The sequence below is a fragment of the Hibiscus syriacus genome, unplaced genomic scaffold (genome assembly GCF_006381635.1).
Source record: "Hibiscus syriacus cultivar Baekdansim isolate YM2019G1 unplaced genomic scaffold, ASM638163v2 tig00112399_pilon, whole genome shotgun sequence".
Lineage (NCBI taxonomy): Eukaryota > Viridiplantae > Streptophyta > Magnoliopsida > Malvales > Malvaceae > Hibiscus > Hibiscus syriacus.
In genome coordinates this window covers 18,628-43,962 of record NW_024063321.1, presented here as the reverse complement: position 1 = coordinate 43,962, position 25,335 = coordinate 18,628, and the positions used below count along the sequence as shown (strand labels likewise).

Sequence of the window (25,335 nt, the reverse complement as noted above, 5' to 3'; positions counted from 1 at the left end):
TATAACTTGATGTTAATAACTTAAGCTAGTTTAATGAACCAAAATTTCATTTTTCCTTTAGGGGGTATCGGTACCTTCCCCTAGGGTATCGATACCCCTATTGAAATCTGTAACTTTTTGCCCAGAATCACTGTTCAAATACGAAAATTCATTATTTTCAGCTTCCATACTTCATGTTTCATTCCATTTCATATTATTAACTCAAATACACATACTTAAACCAATTTATATTCATTTATCTCATCTTAAACCTCAAAATCTTCTCCTCTTTATGAACTTCAAGAATCATACACAATTTTCAACATGTTTCAAATCCAATTCTAACACTTAATACTTCTTAATTAAGTTGATGACAAGTCAAATTTAACTTCAAATTCAACTTATCAACTCTATTTCAAGATTTCACTCAAGAACTCCAAATCTTTAATCTTCCCTAACTCCTTTATCTTTGATTTTAAGATAACTTAAGCTTTCCTTAAGCTTAGTTATCATCTAATGATCAAAACTCAACTTAAATTTCAGCTAATAATCAACAATAAATAAATTTTACCTTTGCTTTGCTTTCACGGGAGGAGGAAGAAGAAGAAGAAGAAGAAGAAGAAAGAGTTTTAGATAACTCCCCCCACCCAACGTGATTCATCCTTATCAAGGAAAAATATCTTTCCTTGTCAATTGACAATTTTACCCTTTAATTCCTTTAATAATTACTAAAAACATTTAGGAAATATTTCCAAATAAATAATTGAACTATTGAACTATTCTACTTTATTCGCCAAATTCTGATTTTTTACAATTTAGTCACTAACCCGATATTGAGGATATTACAAATCGACCCAAATTTTAGCCAACCCGAAAGTAACTCGAACTTAAAATAACCTGAACTAAAATAAACCCGAATTTAACTGATCTAAACTCGAGTTGAACTAAACATTGACCCGATTTTAACTCGATAATTGAGTTAAAATGTGTAAAAATACTAAAATAACTTATTATTAAATTGGTTTTCAATTATTTAAATCAAATTATAATTTTTAATGAGTTAATTGCTTCATATCCCCAATCTATCATCCTTATTTTAAATTAGTCCTAAGCTTTAAACATTTTAATTTCATTCTGAAACTATAACTATTATTTTAAATTAGTCCTCAAACTTTGAACATTTCATTTCATCCCAAGCTATCTTCATCCTAAATCGGTCCCCCAAACTTTTTGAATATTTCTATTTTATCCTAAATTATTCGTATATACTAATCACATCTCTTGTTAATAAATCATTAGACAAGTTAAACTCTTATATATTAGGTTAAACTATGCTTGAAATGGATTATTATATTTTACTTTGGAACTACTAAATAACTTTCCAAAACTCACTACAAAGAATTTCATCTTTGTATATGAAAAAAGTTATTTAAATTTAATGTAAAAAAAATTATTAATACTACATAAATAACTTATTTTATAAAATTAAGATATATATTATTTTATAATAAAATTCTAATATTATTGATGATATAATAATATAATCATTTAAAAATATTTAAAATAATATTTATTCAAACTTAATATTTATATAAACATTAAGTATCTAATTTAAAATTTTAATAGATATGAAATTTATAATGATTTTTTTTTTTTGTTTTTTAATCAAATAGATCGTAGCATAAACTTTTCAGTCCGGATCAATAAAAAATATCACAAACTCTAACGCATCTTATAGGTGAGTTTGAATTAAATTATAATTCGTAAATGATAATTGAATTTGAATGAAATAGAACACAAATGATAATATTTAAAAAATACAATTTTTTTTATAAAAATATATCAACAATTCTATAATACTTGATTTAACTGATATCCAACTTGACTTGAATTGACCTGAAGATCTAAAGTTGACCCAACCAAAATAACTGATCGGATATCGATCCGATCAAAAATCAATCGACCCGATTCGGTCCGACCCGAAATCAACCGATTTGATATTTGACTCAACCTAATACTCGATCGATCGACCCGAATAAAACTAATACTCGAAATGACCCGACGCGACCCAAACCTGACCCAAAGTAAGTCTAAACCGAAATACCCGAACCAAAATGATCCAGACCAAACCCGATCTAAATGACTCATTTGCCACCTCTATTTCCCATCCATGAATCTTCATATAAGTAAGTTGGTGAAGAAAAGAATAAGGATGATGCAATCAGATCTAAAGGAAAAGGATTGGATTACAGACCACACAAACGAAATAATATATCACTGCCTGTTTCATTACATAACCAATTAGATATTTTGTTTGGAGCTGAACCTGTGAGAATTTAGACAGTCCTCTTTAGTTCTGAAGACACTGCCACTGATCCCATCTGTAACAAATATAAATGTCAACCTTTTTTCTATTCCTTGATGGAAACATCGATGCTGAACTCGATTATTATGAGTATTTACATGCCCAAGATAGAACCGAGAACGTCACACTCCTTAACAACAGCATATCAATTGGAGCAATCTGTTGCCTCAGATCATGATTAGATTCAGTCTTACAACGAATGAGCTAGAAGTTTCTATCCTCATTAGTGTAACCTAGGATCAGTTACTATTGTTCTAGACATTCAACTTGCAACGTCAAGTCCTTGATTCCGGCATCATGTAAGATATGTGACACTCGTGATTTCATAGCAGCCTGTCAGTTCCTGCTGATATGTGAAGGTGAACTGTTCCAACTATATCTGAGTTTGTAAAGCTCATACATGCATTTTGAACGCGACGTACCCTTTCATGTTTGTAATATCACTGATGGCCTTCTTCAAACCTTGCTCCTGAGCCCTTGGAACTCTTTGAAGCAAAATTTCGCAGAATTCCTAAGCAATGGAATAACTGACGATATAATTAAACCGAAATGAATATTGAACATGCAGGATCAGCACAAGCCATCCTTTGTACTTGATTAGGAGGGTCGATACAACAACTCCAACACTTCCCATGGTATCTGCCAGATCATGCAAGAAGATTCCCTCCATGAGCCCTTGGAACTCTTGTGGTGGAATTGAAGCAAAATTTCGGCAGAATTCCTAAGCAATGGAATAACTGAATTAATGATATTGAACATGCAGGATCAGCAACAAGCCATCCTTTGTACTTGATTAGGAGGGTCGATACAACAACTCCAACACTTCCCATGGTATCTGCCAGAACATGCAAGAAGATTCCCTCCATATTGTGGTCTATGTTGATGCTTGTGCTTCTGTGGTAAATTACCTTTAGGTTCGGAATAGTGAGTATGGGAGTGCAGGCCTTGATCATGATGATGATTGTGATCATGATGATGGGCACAATCATGATGGTCATTAATATGAGCATTTTCATGTTTGTGTCCATGGTCATGGTGATCATGATGTGGGCAGAATCATGGTTGTCATGACTATGAGCATGTTCATGTTTATGTCCATGGTCCAGGTGATCATGATGGCTGGCACAATCATCTAGAGCTTGATTGTGATAATGGTCATGGTGGCCATGAAACTCGTGTTTCTTGTGATCTTCGCCATGGTGATTGTTGCTGTGATGCTGGTTACTGTGATGATGTTCATGGCTGGAGCAAGACTCATGGCATCCGTCGGACACATTTATAAACTCATGATGTTCAACATGACTTTCACGATTATGTGAATGCTGATGATGATGGGCGTGAGAGTGGGAATCAGAATGTGAATGCAAGTGCGAGCATGATCCGCCGTGTGCATGATGATGCTCCTCATGAAGAATATCAAACCACCACATTGACAAGGAGCCCTCCAATAGAGACAGTTAACAGACTGTTGGTTGATATTTCTTGAGGATCCAAAATCCTCTCAAAGGATTCCAACACAATTAATGCCCCAACTAGAACTAGAAAAACTGCATTAGCATACCCTGATAGAATCTCAAATCTACCTCTACCATAATTGAACTGACTATTAGCAGGCAACCGTGAAATATAAGATGCAAAGACCAATTGCCAAAGCGGCACAATCAAACAACATGTGACATGCATCAGATATCAACCCCAGACTATTACTCATGAATCCAGCAACAAATTCCACAACCATATATCCGGTATTAATCAATAGAAACAATGCAATTTTCCGAGACTTTCGCTCACTCATATTTGTTGAATAGGTTTCATTATCGACATACTAAAAGACTCGGAAGATTCCATCCCCAATTCAATATAACTCGTATAAACAGGATCCAGCTCTCGAACAGCAATGTACAACAGCAAGCCGCACAACAACAATCCTGAGAGTGATAACTCCTCAAAAAAACAACTCCAATATACAGTACAGAGGAAAGTACCACAAACTCCCTCCGGAAATCTTTAGAACTAATTAACTTATCATCATCATCACTGAAATTCTCACTCAAATCACACCGAAGACAACAATATCATCAAAGGCCATCCTAAATTATCAATAGAAATATTGCCTCCCCCTTCACTTCATAAACAAAGAAACTAACCACGGCGGAACAAAAAGCATAACGGTAGTGAAAAACAATGAAATCAATCGAACCCTTTTTGGACCAAGCTGTCTAATGCTCCCCCAGTCCATGGAAGCCTTCTCATAACAACCTAAAAACCCTGATAAAACGGCAATAACATAGGCCAAATTCTAACACAGCCTTCTCTAGGATACATGGAAAACCCAGTCTTATTTAAAGGAAAGCAATCTACTCTATCCCACTTAGAGATAATAGCATCAAGCCAATAAATAAAAGCAAAACCCAATAAAGTGAGATTTTCTTCGGTTTTTTCTCTTTGGAAAAAAGCCTGCCAGCAAGGTTTCCGGATAGTTCAGCTGAGATCATAGCAGCTGTGCCACAGTATCTAAGAGCCTGGAACCTGAGAAGTAAGATAGTCGACAAAAGGAAAGACTTGGAGAGTAGAAGTTTGAGCTGAGTGTTTGTGAGAGAATAAATTGGGAAATTAGGAAGATTTCTGGGGTTTTTTTTAGAGAAGAGGGTAAATGAGAGAGAGAGAGGAAGGAGAGGAAAAGACGAGGAAAGAGAAAGGGAATAGTGATAAGAAGGAGGAGAGAGCGGATGAAAGGGAGAGAGTAAAGAGAGCGGAGGGAAAGGAGGAGAAGAGAGAAAGAGATGAAGATTTCTTTTGGGAAGAAGAGGAAGCGATGGAAGAATGGAGGGAAAGGCGGTGTTTCGAGGGAGTTGCAATTGGGGTTGTGATGGAAGCAGGATAGGAATACGGAGGGTAAGATCTCGGGTGGGGTTTGGGTTGTGAATCCGGTGGCTCGTGGAGGGACGGAGAGGCGGTTGGGACGGTGGTGGTGTTGATGCTGCTTGTGATCCGCCATTTTGATTTTTCTTTCCTTCGGCTGATTTTGGGGTTCAAGTCCTCTGGGTCTGATTTTAAAAGAGGGGCAAACAATTTCCTACTCTTATTTCCTTCAATTATCCAATGAAATAGTGAAACCTGTCCAGTTTACATCTACAAGTGAAATGGCACAGGTGTCATTATTTTATTGGATATCATAACGAAAAGGATCCAATGAAATGCAAGTAAAATTTGCTCCGATTTGCCGAGGCTGAAAATTATGACTTGGACTCGGTCATACAGGGAGACTATTTTTTTCTTAAAGTATACAAATGATCTTTTTAGTTTTAGGATAAATTATGCATTTAGTATCTAAATTATTAATTTTTTCATTTTGGTATCTAAATTTTTGTTTCTAAATTGTACCTAATAATTAGTTTTTATTTCATTTTAGTACTACATCGTTAAAAACCTAACAGACGGGTTTGTCGGCCGCTGCAGCTAAAATCGTCAGATGGCATATTTGTTAATTGATGTAGCCTAAACTTTCCAGCCCACACTTTTTTTTACCCCTTAAATGCGATTTTGGTTTTTGTTTCATCGAAAAACGTCTCAATCTCCCCAAATAGATGATTGACTTTTCGATTTCTTCATCCTTTGATCTTCATGACCCACCATCTCGTGGGCCTAAAATTGGACTATGTTTGTCGACTCATCATTCTCTTCTGGTCTACCGTTTGGATTGGTCATCAGTCCACCAAAGCTATGCAATGTCAACCCATATGTTAAGTTATTAACGTAGGGTATTAAAGTGAAACAAAAAAATAAACGTCATGTATCATTTTGAAAAAAATGAAAATTTAGGTACTAAAATGGACAAAATTGATAGTTTATATACTAAACATGTAGTTTACCTTTAATTATAAGATGTTTTTTATTTAGTTTCTCGACTATTTCTAAATATATTGATTATTAAAAAGGCTTAATACAAAAATAAATGTCTAAATTATACTCAAAATTGACTTTTGGTGCTTAAATTTTTTTTCATTCAAAATAGTGTCTAATGCTTTCTATGTTACACTTTTAGGTGCTTACAGTTAATAAATTGTTAAGTGACGTGTGTCACGTTTATATATTTTATTTTTTAAATAAAATATTATTTAAAAATATTTTTAGAAAAAATATAAATGTGACATACGTCACTTAACGATTTTTTTAACGATAGACACCTAAAAATATAACAAAAAAATATCAAACACTTATTTAAAAAAAAATTAAAGTACCAAAAGTCAGTTTTAATTATAATTTAAGCACTCACTTTTATATTAAACTTATTAAAAATTAATATAAAAATTATAAAATACTGACCCAACTAACAGAATAGGATTACCGTCTAAATTAACAGTGTTCCATATCGTGTATCTGACAGCATAGGATTAGAACATCCCCCAGGCCGCATCTTCTTTCATTTCCAAATGCGATAGATTCGTTGCCTTTGCCCATATTCGTCTTCCAAGTCCAAAACTTTGTATTTAAGTACAGAAACTGTCGACTCGACTTCATATCCATCTTCTTCGGTCAAAACACAGCAATAAAGAAAAATACATGGAAAGCAAAGGCTTATTTTACTGTTTATAGGTCTTGTTATTTCTGGGTTTTCAAGCAAACTTTGTATTTAAATACAGATGCTGTTGCTGCCTATGCTCGTTGGTTGGTGTCTCAGAATTCTTGGGGGATTTTTAAGGAAATCTTTTCTTTCCTTCTCATTTTCAGTATTACGATACGATTTCTGTTCTGATTCTTATTTTGGGATTGTAATTTGGTTATAAAGATTAAAGTTTGGAGTATATGTTAATCCGATTCATATGATAAGTGATACCCTTTATACTACTAGAAGCGTTAATTAGATGAATAAACAGAGAATGAAATGACCTTTTTAATGATTTCTAAGCTATGGTTTTGTCGAATTGTGTTTGTAGTTGTTACCCTTGAAGCAAACTCTAAAGAGTTCAAATTTGCTCGAACTGCGCTGTTCACAAAGCATCCCGAGATGAAAGGTAATTCTTAGCCTAAGAAGTTGTTCTTATCATGTTTGCCCTTATTCTTCTCGAGTATCTGGCAATATCTAGGTATGAATACCACCAATATTTAACAATACACTCGAGTCCGAGTAATTTATCTTTAGTCGAGTTACCGAGTTTGCAATGGTGGAGTGTACAGGGTGGCCTAGGGATCATGATTTCCGGATTTTCAAATTGGAGATGGAAGACATCTTTATGATTAACTAAACCTGTAACAGTTTATCAATACGTCAAATACCGAACGTGAGTTTGCTTGCAAAGTCCCCTGCACTTTACAAGCCTTTGCTTATATATGATATGCTAATTGATTTTTGGTCCCATTGATATACAGGAACAGATTCGCCATGGATAAGTGTAACAGCGGAACTCCATGCACATACGTGGTTATAAATGTAAGTGAATGAAAACCTATAAATAAATCAAACAAGTTGTTATTGTATACGTATTGTTTATGGTTCATGTTGAAATTTCAAACCAATAAAATGGTTTTTTTTTAATTAATCATTAGTATCGGATCTATTGATCAACTAATTCAGATCGGATACTACAGAGGCGAGGGCGACCCTCTCAACCTAATTTGCTCCATTCGCAAACATCAGAATTCAAAACCCCTGAAATTACTTAAGGGATCTAATACCTCATCCCTATAGACCAACTATTTTTTTTTTTGGAATTGGTCAATAAAATGGTTATTAATTATCGTTTCCAAACCATCTTTAGCGTCAATTGCTTCATATATTATCGGGACTTGGATTTGGTCAATTTTTGTCACACTCGTAGTCAAGCGGGGAGAATGGCCTTTATCGGCCCCCACCGCCCAAAAAATATAAAATAAGAACAGTTTAAGTCCCCTAACAATTATAATAACAATTGTTTTGTGCTTCCACAAAACAGTAAAATTTCAATTTAATTCCCCAAAAAATATAATGTTATGAATTAATATAATGGTTAAACTACATTTTACCTCTCTAAAAAATTATAATTAAATATCAGCCCCTGCATTCTTTTAGATTCACCCATGAACTATGACTGAGTCGATTATGGTCTCGATTTGATTCACTTAGGGTCAGTTTGATATAACTTTTGAAAATTAACTTTCAAAAGTGATATAAAAATGAACTTTTAAACGTGTTTACAAAATTTAAACGTGTTTACAAAAGTGCAGTTTAAAATTTAACTGTTTGGCATTGTTGTTAAAAAGTGAGTTTATTTAAAAAGATGAAATATCGATTATAAACATTATGTCGTAAACTAAAAATATAATATTTAAATTATACTCATACTTATACATGAATTATATCAATTTAAACTATAACAAAAAATATAAAAATACAAAAAAATATAATTATAATATAAATATATTTTATATAGTTCATCAGTAATATTTTAATATATGAATCGTAAATTTTATTTATCGACACATTGTTCCCCTGATGCTCATTTGTTGACTCTGAATGGATTGTTTATGATGCACCCCGATGAGCAACCACGGCCCAATAATATAAGCACTGCCAAATTTTGAAAGTTAAAACACTAATAAATTTGATTAATATTTAAGAGCTAGGGTTAAAGCAGGCCGTATTTAAAACGTAAGGGACGTTCATGGATTTTGATGATCTCTCTCTCTCTCTCTCTCTCTCACACACACACACACAAACACTTCAAAGCATGTCATCATTTCCATCAAAACAAAAAGCCAGAAGAAGAAGCTCAGAATCAAAGGCTAAAGTACATGTGTTCTACAATAGATGGTGGAGAGTTGATCAAACAAACAAGAGCAACAGATAGCTTTTATTCCCAGCGATGACGGCTCTGTCTTCTTCTTCTACTACTCCTTTTTGAACTTTCTTTTGGGGGAATCAAGCATCTTGGTCCGATAATATTTGCTCCATCCAAGCAAATTTTTTACTTTGTTTTCTGTAGTTTGGGAAAACTTGTTGTGTTCTTCAATAGTTCAACATGTTCTGTAATTCTGCAATTCAATCTTTCACTATGAACTTCATTTTTAGCTTACTTTCTGTGATTCTTCCAATCTCTTCCGATATATATTCAACTGTTTTTATGCTTTAAGATTTAACAAGATACAATAGTAAAGGTATGGTAAAGGCTTTAATCAAGCAGATCTACCATCTTCATCATATATAGCTAAAAAATGAACCTTTTTTGTAGTGTATGTACTAGTCTTTTTCAATTTAAAGCTTATAGCTAGATAAAATGGATTGTTGTTTTCTTTACTGACTTTGAGTTCAAGTACAACAGATAATTATACTGGTCACATACGTTATCTTGTAATCATCTAGACTATTAAAAATATTATTTTGATCATTGATCCTTATTTATGAGGTTGCCATGATTAATAAAGTTGGTACAACAGGTAATCATATTTAATCATTTAGCATCGTTGATCATTCTTTTATATTTCTTTTTTTTCTCTTCCAGATTGGTAAAATGAACCGAAGAAATACTGAGAAACTTTGATGAGATAACTGAAAAACGTGGTGATCAATAACTGAGATCATCAATCATACTATTTATGCGAAGTATCTTTCCTTTTTAATACACACTGATAATCAACCAGCATGTTGAGTGTTGACTGCATCTGCACATATTGATGAAACTCTTGGATGATATGATTTAATATTAAATACAATTAGGGACAAAGTTAGAATCAAATGTTTAATGAACTACTTGTGAATTTATTATTATCTCTTAAGATTTTAAGTTTGAGCATGCTATATATACAAGTTGGGTTCTTCTTCTTCCTTGGATCACTATCCCCTGACTTCTCATGTTTCTCCAACATCATATTTTCTTGATCATCGATAGAATCCGAGGAATGTCTGATGTATAGTATAGGGATGGGGCGGAGGGGATCTCTTTCGATGGAAAGAGATGAGCATTCTAAAGTGTATACCAACCAACCCGATTTCATTGTCATCAACATTGAAAATAAAATCACTAAAAGGAAGGTATAACGAAGGAGAAAAAGCCATGGCAATAAAGTTAGAGCGTAAGAAACAATTCATGCATGTGAAACGAATAAATATAATGACGGATTCATAAATATTTGTAAGGTGTACACACATGTATTAATAACATAAAAATTGTATATTATGTGTGCACAAATAAAATTTCATAATGGACATAATCAGTAACATAAATAATTAATTGAAGAAAATTTAAATTTTAGAACGAAGACTAAATTTGTTTTAAATCTGTCATTGCATGAACCAACGAAGGTTGGCCTGAGTGGAAGGGGCTCTGGTCGCTTAAGCAAGTGGTCTCAAGTTCGAACCCTTAAATGCAGAAAACCTTCTTGGGAGAGGTCCCCACCTTTCGTGCCCGACAGTACCTCGGGCACATAATGTATTAATAAAAAATATTATATAAATTTTAAAATCGATTGAATAATTTTTCCCCTTTTCTTTTACTAAAAAATTCGGAGTTAGCATATGGCTCGTGGCTCTGATTGGAAGAACACTTTGATAAAGAAAGAGACATCATCCAGCCTAGAACAAGTCTAAAGTAGAAACAAAAACTAACGAACAAACAATAATCAAATGCTGCAAAAAAAACCATAGCAATTAAAATTTCATTATTAATTTCGTGGCCTAAAAGAACAGAGAATTGGGTAAAGCATGAACATTAACACATAGTTGATAATGGTCTTAGACCTCTATGTTTTAAGTCACATAACACATAAAAAAAAGCCATATAATATTATCACAAAGACTACCATAAAGCCACAAGAAGAATATAACATCTAAATATCCCATAAAATTTTAAAATGTTTATAAAAATTCTGAAAGACTTCAATATATATATATATATAAACTGTAAAATAGAAACTAACAAAAAAATATGTATAAATAGTAAATAATTCAATATATAAAAATTAATTTTAAAAAATAAAAAACATTTTTAATTTTTTTTTGAGAATATCCTAATTTTTTAAATCAAGTTTTCATGTTTTATAATAATGTTATGTGATATTCTTTTATTGTGTTAAGTCACTCTAAACGGTTGTGATAAAGATAATAAAATATTCAGCATAATAAATATAACCCTTAAATTTTATATTATAAATCTAAACCATGTTTAAGCCAGAAAAAGATGTGCAATTATACTTGCGAGATTTTTTTACAGCAGATAAAGCTGTCAACAGTGTTGTGAGATTCAACAGCACTAATAATGCCTCAACAGATTATGATTATGAATAGATTATTGATTTACTAAAATCAATTTTAATTATAAAAAAAAAAGATCACCAAAACAAAAGAAATTTAAGTTAACACTTGAAATGCACTGACTAAATTATTTATCCTTCATTACTATATATATTTATATTAAGATTAAAAAAATTAAAATGATTAAATAATAGCCAAATATTATAAAAAATGATAAAAAGTTTTCGAAGCAAGTGGAAAGCTTAGTTGGGAGGAAGTAGCTACTAGGGTTTGGGAAATTGTTTCTAAAATCAGAGATTTGAAGAATAAAAATAAAACAAAGAATCCTAACAGGAAAACTGCAACCCTCAAATCCCCGAATCATGGTTTCATCATCCAATCTCTTCTAGGACTTAGTCTTCACCAACAATTTCCTTAACTTTCTCTTTTATGATTCCGTCTTCCTTATAACAACATTTGCTGTAACTCACTCCATCCTTATTTTGTCTCTTCCGGTTTCATTTGAACATGTTGATTCAAAGCTTCGGTGTTTGATCCCAAGAATCTCAACAATGGAGTTCCAGGAAGCTTTGATGAAGCTGGTGGTTCATAAATCACCAACTCATCATAGAGATTTTTTCCATTCTATTCCGGGTAAAGAGACGGAGAAAGTTGCATCAACGAAGCCAAAATGGAAGATTTTGTTTCGAAGATCATCGTCTGCAAGCGTTTCCAGGACATGCCAACAATCTCATCATCGAGTTCAGCCAAAGTTGATCCCTGAAGAATTTTCTTGCCCCGTTTCAGGGTCTTTGATGCCTGACCCAGTTATAGTTTCCTCGGGTCACACTTTGGAAAGAGTTTGTGTTGAAGCCTGTAAAAACATGGACTTTACACCAACTCTCAACGATGGTTCGGTCCCTGGTTTCTCCACTGCTATCCCTAACCTTGCTCTCAAATCCACCATTGATAATTGGTGTCAAAATCGTTCTTTAAACCCTCCAAAACCCCTTGAGTTTTCCAGAGCTCAGGAACTTGTTCGTACATTATCGTCCAGAAACCCAAAAACCCACATCGGAGAAGAAGAAAAAAGGATATCTGTTACAGAAAGAAATCTGATTCAAGGCGTCAAAGATGTTCCTTCAGTGAAGTTGGATCATGCAGTCACTGAGTTAACTCGTTCCAGCTCCGATGAATCGGTTGCCGCTGCCGCCTTTAGGACTCCGATCAATGTCGTAACACCGCCATTACAACTCACGGATCGTCCGAGTTGCTACTCATCCGCTTCATCCTCCTCGGAAATCGAAACCTTAACGACCCGTAACATCAACGAAGAAGAAGAATCGTTTCTCACGAAACTGAAAAGCTCACAAGCTTTCGACATCCAAGGAGCATTGATTGAATTAAGGAAGATTAGAACACAAGAGAGTTCCAGGGCTGTTCTTTGCACGCCACGTGTACTATCAGATTTTCTTTGATCGTTTCCAGGTACGTGAACATTCAAGTGAACTCAATTGCAGTGTTGGTGAACTTATCGTTGGAAAAGATCAACAAGGTTAAGATCGTACGGTCAGGATTGGTTCCCGTTTTTATCAATGTGTTGAAATCGGGATCCCGTGAGGCGCAGGAGCATGCTTGCGGTGCACTCTTTAGCTTAGCCTTTGATGATCATAACAAGACCGCCATCGGAGCTTTGGGAGCTTTGCAACCATTGATGCACATGCTGAGATCAGGGACTGAGCGGACTCGCTATGACTCGGCCTTGGCGCTTTACCATCTCTCGCTCGTTCAGAGCAATCGAAGTAAATTGGTTAAGAACGGTTCGGTTCCGGTTTTGTTGAGTATAGTTAAATCGGGTCATATGATGGATCGGGTGTTCCTTATATTGTGTAACCTGACTTCGGGTTCGGACGGTAGGGCGGCAATGTTGGATTCGGGTGCGGTGGAGTGTTTGATGAGTTTGTTGAGGAGGAATGAGTTGGATGACTCAACTCGGGAAGGTTGTGTGGCGGTTTGTATGGACCGAGTCAGGCGGGTTGAGGTTAAAGGGGCTGGCGAAGGTGGCCGGTGCGGTGGAGGAGTTGGAAAAGGTGGAGAGGACGACGAGTGGGCCGACAAGGTAGAAAGTGAGGAGGATGTTGGAGATGTTGAAACGGGGGAGAGAGGAGGAACAAGAGGAAGTGGACTGGGAAGCGTTGCTTGACTCGGGGTTAGTGCTCGAACTCGGTTGCGACTCGGTGATGGAAAAGACGGGTCATGTATGAACCATGGTTTTCAGAATCAGACCGATTAGTGAACGGGTCATGCTATCGGTTCATTAGTTCAACTGGTCGAATCGATCTGATCGGTCGGAAGAATCGAACGACGTCATAATTATTTAAAAAATTAAATAAAAATATCAAAAATATTTAATAAAAAATAATTTTTTATATTACAAGTTATATTCAAAGCAAGTCATAATATATATAAGTTAAAAACTATAAAATCAAGTAAAACAAAATTATTCAAATTAACTACAACATAATATTTAAGGTAAAACATATTAAATAATAAATATAATTATATAATTATAATTAAAAAATAAATTTGGGGTTAAAAATCATAATAAAATGATATTGTTTGGTTTAATTTTTTTTAAAAACAATCCCACATGGTTAAGAAACATAGAAGAGCATCCCAAAAGTCTAAAAAGAAAAAATATGAGAACAAAACAATCTCACATTGCTAAGAAACATAGAAGCGCATCACAACTAACTTCTATAAATAATAGAGATAATTTGGCATTCAAAATCATGGAGCCTTTTGGTGAGCATTAAGTGAACTATTCTTTCACTTCAATCAAGCTCGAATTTTAGGCTTTAATCGAGCTTCTAATTTTTTTTTTTGAGTTCAAGCCTTTTTAGTTCAAGTTTTAATATTATATTTCGAGTTTGAGTTGAACTTGATAATTTTTAGCTTGTGAGTTTGAGCTGAGTTGAACTTACTTTTAAAGTTTTCAAGTTCGAGTCGAGCTCAGCAATACTCGAGTTCGACTTGGCTCGTTTAACAAACGACGTTGTTTGGTTTAATTTAAAAAAAAAATCCCGGGTTTTCTCGATTTTTTTCGGTTTTCAGCCAGTCTTGTTCGAACGGTTCAACGGTTCTGGTCGATTCACTAATAACGGTTCAACCGATTTAGATTAAACCAGACTAAATAACGATTATCAGTTGAATCAGTTGAACCGACCGGTCCGATCTGATTTTCAAAACAGAGGTATGAACTCATCCTAAAGCTAACGGATGGAGAATTGATTCTGAAAAAGAAAGCTATGCTTTTCTTCTTAGCTGGATTCTGAATTGTATGTCTTACGTTTCAATTTACTTTCTACTAACACCTATATATTTGGTTTTAAACACTAATTTCAGTTCATCTTTCACTCTTCATATTTATTTTATATTTTTTCTTTATTTTTTTAATAATTTTATTTGTATGACATATTTTTTTATTTTTGATTTTCTTCCATGATTTAATTCTTCTTTTCGTTTAATTTTCTTAAGGTTTGATTTAACGTCTCATCGATTGATCAAAATATAGTTTTTTTTTGTTATTATGATAATATTTCATACTTTAAACTCTCGGATTAGATTTAGATACACAATTTGATTCCAAGATAATTTTCTCATAATGCTCAACTCTGACTTGCTATTGTCTATGGTCTTTCAATAGTTTGATCTCATGTTGTAGTTTATTTATCGATGTAATTAGATCCGATCGAATCTATATTTTATTCGAGTTTCTTATATGATTTTTTTACATTTTATTTGTATGATTTTTATATAATGATCTCAAATGACTAATTTATTATACAAAATAATTATAGAAAAATTGTAATTAATATTTAATTTATTTTTATAATTATAAATCTTTATTGTAATTTAAATATTTTTTTAATAAAAATTAACATTTTCTATTTGCGTATATGTAACTTGACATATTTAATACTAATTAGGTCAATACTTGTTCCTCTATCCTTTTTCTATTTTACGCTTGATTTATTTTTTATTTTTTATTATATGCGTTGATATTTAATATTTAATATTTTTTAGTTTATTTGGTTAATTTAGTCGGCTAATTCAGTAAAAACCGAGTTCAAACACCCCTAAAGTTAATATATATATACATATATATATATATACATTAAATATTTAATAATTTCGGTTAATTAACTGATTTCTAACCGAATTAAACGAAACCAAAATTGAAAAAAAAACTGTTAACCTACCGATTAATTGAACAAAATTTCAGTTTGATCGGTTAATTCAATTTTAACCGAACAGTGAACACCCCTAGAAAAAAACTCTACTTTCAAATTCTCTTTAGTTTTGTATGATAAAACATCTTCTTCCGGATCCTAATAGTAAGGATGTGAAAAATGAGAAACATATTGTAAATATTGATTTCATATTGATTGGATGGTGGATATTATAGATAAGAGTGATTTAGGGTTTTATAAGTTTTAAGGTTGTAGAGTTTTAAAGTGATATAGATAAAGTCTAAACTAATAGAATTTATCAATATCTTGAGTGATTATAGAAGACTATTGGATAATGGTAATTGTAACAATGACTTAGAATTTCAAAGTGATTAGAGAAAACATTCATTTTTGGAAAAAGAAGATAAAAAAATGATATGAATGATACATAGAATGGTGAATCCAAAACAAATTTGTCAGCCGAGACAATATAACATTATAAATTCTTATCTAAAATAATCAACACACACAAATATATAATAATTTAAAAATATAATAACAATTATATATATGAATTAAATCTAGAAAAAAATATATTAATTGAACGAATCTAATATGTTTAGCATAATTCATACATATTTTTTTATTCAGTGTAAATTAACTATTTGATACATTTTTTTTATTCAGTATAAATTAACTATTTGGTTACCCCACATATTATTTGATTTATATTTTGGTCTCTCAACTATTATATCTTTTCAAAATTATAGTCAACCTTACGATTTGATTATATTTTGATCACATACCATTAAAAAAATTAAGAAATATGTTAATATGACATTTTAAATTATTTTTCAATCATGACGTGACATGATCTTATGATGAGACATCAACATCAGCACTAATTTTTTAAAGACGAATGTTAATATGACATTTTAAATTATTTTTCAATCATGATGTGACATGATCTTATGATGAGACATCAACATCAGCACTAATTTTTTAAAGACGAGTGGCCAAAACATAAAGAAAATGTAACATTAAGTACGATTTAAAATAAATAATAATGGAGTGACCAAAACAAAAACTAAATAATAAATGGGTGACTGAATAAATAATTTACCCTTTTTTGGGCATGTCTAGGCCCTCGCTCCCATGTAAAAAAATCCACATCATCGCATATGACTGTGATGCCATCTGTCTACTTATGATTGAACATTTATGACTTAATACACGAGTAAATCAAAAGTTTAATGACTAAATTAAAAAAGTTGAAGCTCAGAGGTGAGATGTGCAAGTTTGAAAGCTAAGGCATTTCAAATTTCAATCCTCAAACCAACAAACCAACTGTGCCTCCAACATCAGGTTGGTTCGATTCTTATGTTTCAAGTGACCAATACATGGAGTCTTTAAAAAAACATAAAGAAAGAAAACATCCATATAATCTTAACACTTACAATCGAGCCTAAGCAAAACATAAAAGCATCATCACATATGGTAATAGACTCACCGTTATAATGTCAACTTGATGACTAAACCAGGATTTCTTGAAGAAAACAAAGACGAGACAAAAGTAAACAAAATACCTTAAACAATTCAACATCATCAATTTTAACCCCACACACAAAAAAGAAGGCCTCTTTCTACCTGATTTCATTGTTGTTTTATCCCCATGTTTAGACTAAATTAACACAGGAAGATCTACTGCATTGAACAACAACAAAATCAAAAGATTTGAACTCTGAAACCCAGAAAACAGAGTAACTAAATATGTATATAAATTGAAGCCTGGTAATGTGACAATTGATACAAACAAAGACAAGTATAAATGATATTTCTCAAATGAATTCAAAACCGCATCAAATTATATAATTAACAAGCTGAAAAAGACTCAGTTTACAGCATCACACCTGCGCCTAATCTCTCCTCTCCTCCCAGTTTTGATCCCATAAACACTTAGCTTCTGCATAGCTTTAGCAAAATCTTGAAAGAACTTGGTTTGATCCTTTGCATACAATTCCACAAATGGCCTTGTTCTTGGATCATTATACAATCCGTGATCTGATTCCAAAAGCCCCAAACCCTTTGGTAAATTCTGGTAATACAAGTTATCAAATTTGTTGGGGGTCATGATATCATTGAAAACAGATAGAGTTGGGTTCTTTGGATAATCTGCACAAGCTTGTTTCAATGCTTGGGCAAATCTGGGGTTGTATGGGTGTCATTGCCGATATTTGAGCTGAACTCTTTGCAATGGGAGAACCCAATGGTATGTGCACCACTTAAGGCCACCATTTCTTGAACAGTGAACCCACTCGAAGCAAAGAGATTGATGAGTTGTGACATTCCCATGCTGGGTTTGGGTAACTTCCCTTCTATCAAAGAAGCCGATGACAACCGTGAATCTTTACGGCCAAGGTAAACGTTGTAGTAGGGTCCACCGAGCATCGTCAGGAGGTCACGGGCGGCGACGGAGAGGATGTCGGAGCAGGAGACGGTGTTGGGACAGGCGAGCTCGAGGGCCGTCTTGGCTCGGACGATGAGGTCGAAGGGATCTCCGGGGAGAGACAGGTTGATGTCGGCGTCACGTTCGGCTTTGTTGAATGCGGTGGAGGAAATGAGGATTGAGCCATCGCATCCGTTGGGGAGACAGTCGTGAAATAGGAGACGAAGCGCTCCGGCGGCGGTTGTCGGGCTGGTGATCTGCTTGTTTGTTACGGTTTCCTGCATGATTTTGTTGAAACTCGGACAGGTTTTCGAGTAGTAATCTAAGCTTAACCTCGATTCACAAAGCAATGCGGCGGAGGAAAGGAAGAGGAGAACAAGAACCATAGAAGACGGCGGCGCTGGTGGACGAGATGACGGTGCCATTTTAGCTGAATTAAGCTGGAGTTCGAGAAAGAGTAAAGGAAGAGAGAGACGGGAAAGGCCGCTTTTTAAGTTTTTTTTGAGCTGGGGTCTGACTGTATTTTTCATGTTTTTATATGTATATTTGTTATTTGATTTTACGTGGTTCTTTTACCGGATAAGTGGTAGAGTGCAGCAGTAATCACGGGATGTAAGATGTGGACGCGTGGCGTGAGGAGTGGGAAGCAAGTGGGTCCAGTTTGTTTTATGCACGTTATATGATGAAGTCTCAACCGTTGATGAGCATGTGATTCTCCGATATTAGCGGTTTGAAATTGAAGAGTAAGGTTGCCAGATTGATGTACGCGTTTTGCTTCAGACATGTTATCCAAATTAAAATTATATATAAATTATGCTCAAGTAGTGAAGTCTACGAAGACTCAAATTTTCAATAAATAACATTATAAATCATCCTTCCACCGCATAAAAAAATATTTTGTTTAATTTTCTCTATTTTATTAATTATTATATTTTAAACTCGTATTTTTTATTAAAATAATTAATGATAGTATGAGTTGTATGTTAATACATTGACTGAAATATGATAGTCATTTGAAATTATTTTTATAATATCTCGATCAGCAGGTTAACGTACAACTCATATTATCATCAATATTTTAATAAAAATTGACGAGTTTGAAAGATAATAAATGGTCGAGTGAACATTTTGTAACTTTTAACTAAAGGACTTGACAAAACAGTTTTCTATATTTAGAGATTATTTTATAGCTTTTAATAATTAAGGAACTTACTAAAACAATACCTTATAACCGGAAGACCATGTGTATACTTTATCTTAAATAATAATAAATTATTAAATTATCGTATTGGAATTTGATCAATTTATTCTTTTGACTGATATTAATTACTCCATTAAATTTAATAATTTTTAGATTAATTAATGTTATATGTCATATTATTATGCTGTTAAGTAAATTTTTATTTTTTTATTAACTTTTAATGAAATACAAACATCAAATATCCATATCTCTTTTTGCTTTGTTTCTGTATTATCTAATTTTGTGTGAATTGAAACTAGAAAATTAAAAAATGACATTGAAACGAAGGCATTTGGAGCGTATTTCGTCCATCACATGACCAATCAAATTCGTTTCGACGCCGCCTTCTAAATGGGACCCCTCCTCGTTGCCTTTCGTCTAACTAATATCATTTTGAGATTTTAGATTAAAATATTTATTTTCCATATTTATAAATTTAGAATATTTTTTAATAAGTAAATTAAATAAACTTTTAAGTATAATAGATAATTAAAATATTTCAGATAGATTAAAAGAAAATTTAAAATATAATATAAAAACTTCTATACGAACATGGGAAACATACAAAATTGGAAGGAGAGGGCACATGCAAACAATAATTCAAACTAAAATTCAAACTTCCATTTCTTGGAAAGAGTTTCCTATCCCAACAAATCTTCACCTGCAATTTCCTTTTCAATCTAGGGTAAATTATACTGCTGGCCACTAATCTAACCACTCAATTATAGAAATAGTTCATTCAAATCACTTTTCGTTATTTTTTAACGGAAATGGTAACATATCATTTAATAAAATTGTCATAGTTGTACATTTAATTTTTAATATTTACGTATTCTATTGATTTAATATAATTTTAATTTAATTTAAAAATTAACCCTTCAATCCAGAAGTGTCATATGTAAACATATTATTATGATACATTTTCAAGTGACACATATTACCATGTGATTAGTAAGAAAAATTATTTAATTAAAAATTTAAGATGAAAATGATTAATGGGGGAATCAAATTTAGGACCAAAGGAGTCCTAGGGACAACTTTACCATTGAGGCAAATCACCTTTTTAACTTCAAATTGCACAATATTTTATATAATTTGTTTGAGGTTATTTCACACATCTATGAATTATTAAAACAAATTTCAATAAATAAATTATATTTAAATAACTATAAATTTAAAATAAACGAAAGTAATTTTGAAGACAAAAATTTAAGAGTCAGATTATAATTTTTTTTAGAGAAAATAACTTCAGTGACCGAAAATGCCTTATAAAATACGATTTTAACCAATTTTTTTTGGATTTGCGAAAATGACCAACAAATTCACAACGCGAACTCCAATTTCGCAACTCAGTTTCCAAATTCGCAAATCGAATATGTAAATCGAATTGCGATTTTACGAATTCGCAGCATAGAAGTCAAATTCGCAAAGCGCTTTATTTTTGCAACGCGAATTTTATATTCGAATTCGAAACACAATATTAGTTTCGCAACATAAATGTAAACAGTATAATCGTAAATCATAACCTAAAACCCTAAATCACAAAGTCCCATCTCCATCTCTCACTCTCTACGGCGACATCCGTCCTCATCTCCGGCAAAATCCGTCTATCTTTATCTCTCAGAGCCACTACCACAACCATTCACAGTCAGAAATGGAAAATCAACCACCAAGAGTTAGTTTTTTTAATTATTTTTATTTTGAAAATTTTGTATTATTATTAGATTTTTCATATTTAAATTGATGATAATTTTACTAGTAATTTCAGTAATAGATTAACCATTTCACTTAGATTGCTTAGTAAATTCATTCGGTTGCTGTCAATACTACTAAACTGTTTATTCTTTAACCTTGTGAAGTTATTATTTGTCTTTGTTTTGTCTTTTGGTTGAAGTAATGCAATTCATTCAAGTTTCAATTTGCAGAAGACTATTTGAAACTTAAATTCGCAACACGAAAATAAAAATCGCAACATGATTTTAGTTTCGATTTTCGTGTTGCGATTTTAAGTTTCAGAAACTATTCTTCTTCTGCAAATTGAAACTTGAATGAATTGCATTACTCCAACCAAAAAACAAAGACATATACTAACTTCACAGTGTTGCGAATTTAAGTTTCAAGAATAAACTACTACTCTTTATGTTGTCCTTGAACCTGCACTAAACCTGTATGTTGTCCATTTAAATGTTTATATAAGTGCTTACTTCTGGAATGTTATCTGATGCATTTTGTGAACTATGATAGAATAATGACTTGGGTGAATACCGTGCAAGTTTGAAACATATTTGGCTTTGTTTTCATTGTTTAATATCATGTCTGTTTATAGTGTATAATTTGTAGTTTTTGGTATATCTAACTTGGTATGTTTATTGTTTTTGTAGAATTTTTTTTCGGCTTCATTGACCTTAAGGAATAAATTAAGCCTAGCCACTACAATTGCGTCGACGCTTACACCTGTACAAAGAAAATTGTTTTGAGGATACTTGCTTCAGGCCATGGCTGAAAGTACAATCCGGGTGGAGATGCTATGTTGACCCATTTGAGGATAATTTGTAGAATAATGACGAGTTTAAAATATAATAAATGGTCGAGTGAACATTTTGTAACTTTTAACTAAAGGACTTGATAAAACAGTTTTCTATATTCAGGGATTATTTTTATAGTTTTTAATAATTAAGGAACTTACTAAAACAATACCTTATAACCGGAAGACTATGTGTATACTTTATCTTAAATAATAATAAATTATTAAATTATCGTATTGGAATTTGATTAATTTATTCTTTTGACTGATATTAATTACTCCATTAAATTTAATAATTTTTTAGATTAATTAATGTTATATGTCATATTATTATGCTGTTAAGTAAATTTTTATTTTTTTATTAACTTTTAATGAAATACAAACATCAAATATCCATATCTCTTTTTTGCTTTGTTTCTGTATTATCTAATTTTGTGTGAATTGAAACTAGAAAATTAAAAAATGATATTGAAACGAAGGCATTTGGAGCGTATTTCGTCCATCACATGACCAATCAAATTCGTTTCAAAAACGCCTTGTAAATGGGACCCCTCCTCGTTGCCTTTCGTCTAACTAATATCATTTTGAGATTTTAGATTAAAATATTTATTTTCCATATTTATAAATTTAGAATATTTTTTAATAAGTAAATTAAATAAACTTTTAAGTATAATAGATAATTAAAATATTTCAGATAGATTAAAAGAAAATTTAAAATATAATATAAAAACTTCTATACGAACATGGGAAACATACAAAATTGGAAGGAGAGGGCACATGCAAACAATAATTGAAACTAAAATTCAAACTTCCATTTCTTGGAAAGAGTTTCCTATCCCAACAAATCTTCACCTGCAATTTCCTTTTCAATCTAGGGTAAATTATACTGCTGGCCACTAATCTAACCACTCAATTATAGAAATAGTTCATTCAAATCACTTTCCGTTATTTTTTAACGGAAATGGTAACATATCATTTAATAAAATTGTCATAGTTGTACATTTAATTTTTAATATTTATGTATTCTATTGATTTAGTATAATTTTAATTTAATTTAAAAATTAACCATCCATTCCAGAAGTGACATATGTAAACATATTATTATGATACATTTTCAAGTGACACATAATACCATGTGATTAGTAAGAAAATTTATTTAATTAAAAATTTAAGATGAAAATGATTAATGGGGGAATCAAATTTAGGACCAAAGGAGTCCTAGGGACAACTTTACCATTGAGGCAAATCACCTTTTTGACTTCAAATTGCACAATATTTTATATAATTTGTTTGAGGTTATTTCACACATCTATGAATTATTAAAACAAATTTCAATAAATAAATTATATTTAAATAATTATAAATTTAAAATAAACGAAAGTAATTTTGAAGACAAAAATTTAAGAGTCGGATTATAATTTTTTTAGAGAAAATAAATTCAGTGACCGAAAATGCCTTATAATATACGATTTTAACCAATTTTTTTTGGATTTGCGAAAATGACCAACAAATTCGCAACGCGAACTCCAATTTCGCAACTCAGTTTCCAAATTCGCAACGCGAATATGTAAATCGAATTGCGATTTTACGAATTCGCGTTGCGATTTTCCAAATTCGCAGCAAAGAAGTCAAATTCGCAACACAGAAGTCAAATTCGCAAAGCGCGTTTATTTTCGCAACGCGAATTTTATTTTCAAATTCGAAACACAATATTAGTTTCGCAACACAAATGTAAATAGTATAATCGCAAATCATAACCTAAAACCCTAAATCACAAAGTCTCATCTCCATCTCTCACTCTCTGCGGCGACATCCGTCCCCATCTCCGGTGAAATCCGTCTATCTCTATCTCTCAGAGCCACTATCACAACCATTCACTGTCAGAAATGGAAAATCAACCACCGAGAGTTAGTTTTTTTAATTATTTTTATTTTGAAAATTTTGTATTATTATTAGATTTTTCATATTTAAATTGATGATAATTTTACTGATAATTTCAATAATAGATTAACCATTTCACTTAGATTGCTTAGTAAATTCATTCGGTTGCTGTCAATACTGCTAAACTGTTTAGTCTTTAACCTTGTGAAGTTAGTATTTGTCTTTGTTTTGTCTTTTGGTTGAAGTAATGCAATTCATTCAAGTTTCAATTTGCAGAAGACTGTTTGAAACTATTCTTCTTCTGCAAATTGAAACTTGAATGAATTGCATTACTCCAACCAAAAAACAAAGACAAATACTAACTTCACAGTGTTGCGAATTTAAGTTTCAAGAATAAACTACTACTCTTTATGTTATCCTTGAACCTGCACTAAACCTATATGTTGTCCTTTTAAATGTTTATATAAGTGCTTACTTCTTGAATGTTATATGATGCATTTTGTGAACTATGATAGAATAATGACTTGGGTGAATACCGTGCAAGTTTGAAACATATTTGGCTTTGTTTTCACTGTTTAATATCATGTCTGTTTATAGTGTATAATTTGTAGTTTTTGGTATGTCTAACTTGGTATGTTTATTGTTTTTGTAGAATTTTTTTTCGGCTTCATTGACCTTAAGGAATAAATTAAGCCTAGCCATTACAATTGCGTCGACGCTTACACCTGTACAAAGAAAATTGTTTGAGGATACTTGTTTCGGGCCATGGCTGAAAGTACAACATCCGGGTGGAGATGCTATGTTTGTTTCTTTAGACCATGACTAACGATCTACCCGAGAGGATACAACGTGGTGATGAAGATATATGGTTTTATTTTCTTCCAACGTATACTTGTTTTGGGCGGGAGGAGTTTTGCTTAATCACTGGTCTACGCTTCGAACACGATGATGTAGGTCGGTACACTAGTCATATCGCCCGCCCATCATGGTTATCTCGGGTTTTTCCTGAGCTGGCAAAGGCGAAGCCAAGTTTACACGTCGACAACTTGAAAACATTATTTGTTAAAGATGGTTTTACTCAGATGGATGACCTCGATGTTGTCCGAGTATGCCATTTATTACTTTTGCATATCGATTTTTAGGCAAAGAGGCCAGACAACCTATTTCTGAGGACCTAATATTATTGGTAGATGACCTAAATGCATGGAACATGTTTCCGTGGGGTTCATATCTATGGAAAGCTACCTGGAAAAAGTTGTCTTCTGCCTTTGAGGACCGAAAAAGTTTGCGTGGCCATGGTTCCAAATACACTTTGGCAGGCTTTATTTGGGCCTTTAAGGTAAGAATTTATATATAATGTTTCCAAAATTATAATTAATTATTTAACAATTACTAATGTTTGTGTATTATATTTTTTTTGTAGATTTGGATATTTGAGGCTTTTTCCAGCATGCGGGCATATG

At 32.5% G+C, this 25,335-nt stretch overlaps 1 protein-coding gene and 2 pseudogenes across 1 annotated transcript; 1 reads left to right on the top strand and 2 right to left on the bottom strand.

Annotated features, from left to right (window-relative positions):
* Window positions 1-2,174: 2,174 nt before the first annotated feature.
* LOC120179058 lies at window positions 2,175-5,367 on the bottom strand (annotated as a pseudogene).
* A 6,716-nt stretch (window positions 5,368-12,083) lies between these two features.
* On the top strand, window positions 12,084-13,842 carry LOC120179037 (annotated as a pseudogene).
* A 3,681-nt stretch (window positions 13,843-17,523) lies between these two features.
* Window positions 17,524-18,731, bottom strand: LOC120179034 (peroxidase 31-like). Its single transcript, XM_039184763.1, is given in 2 exon segments — window positions 17,524-17,998; window positions 18,001-18,731. Coding segments are annotated over 2 exon segments (978 nt in total). The 5' UTR covers window positions 18,653-18,731; the 3' UTR covers window positions 17,524-17,672.
* Between the last annotated feature and the right edge of the window lie 6,604 nt (window positions 18,732-25,335).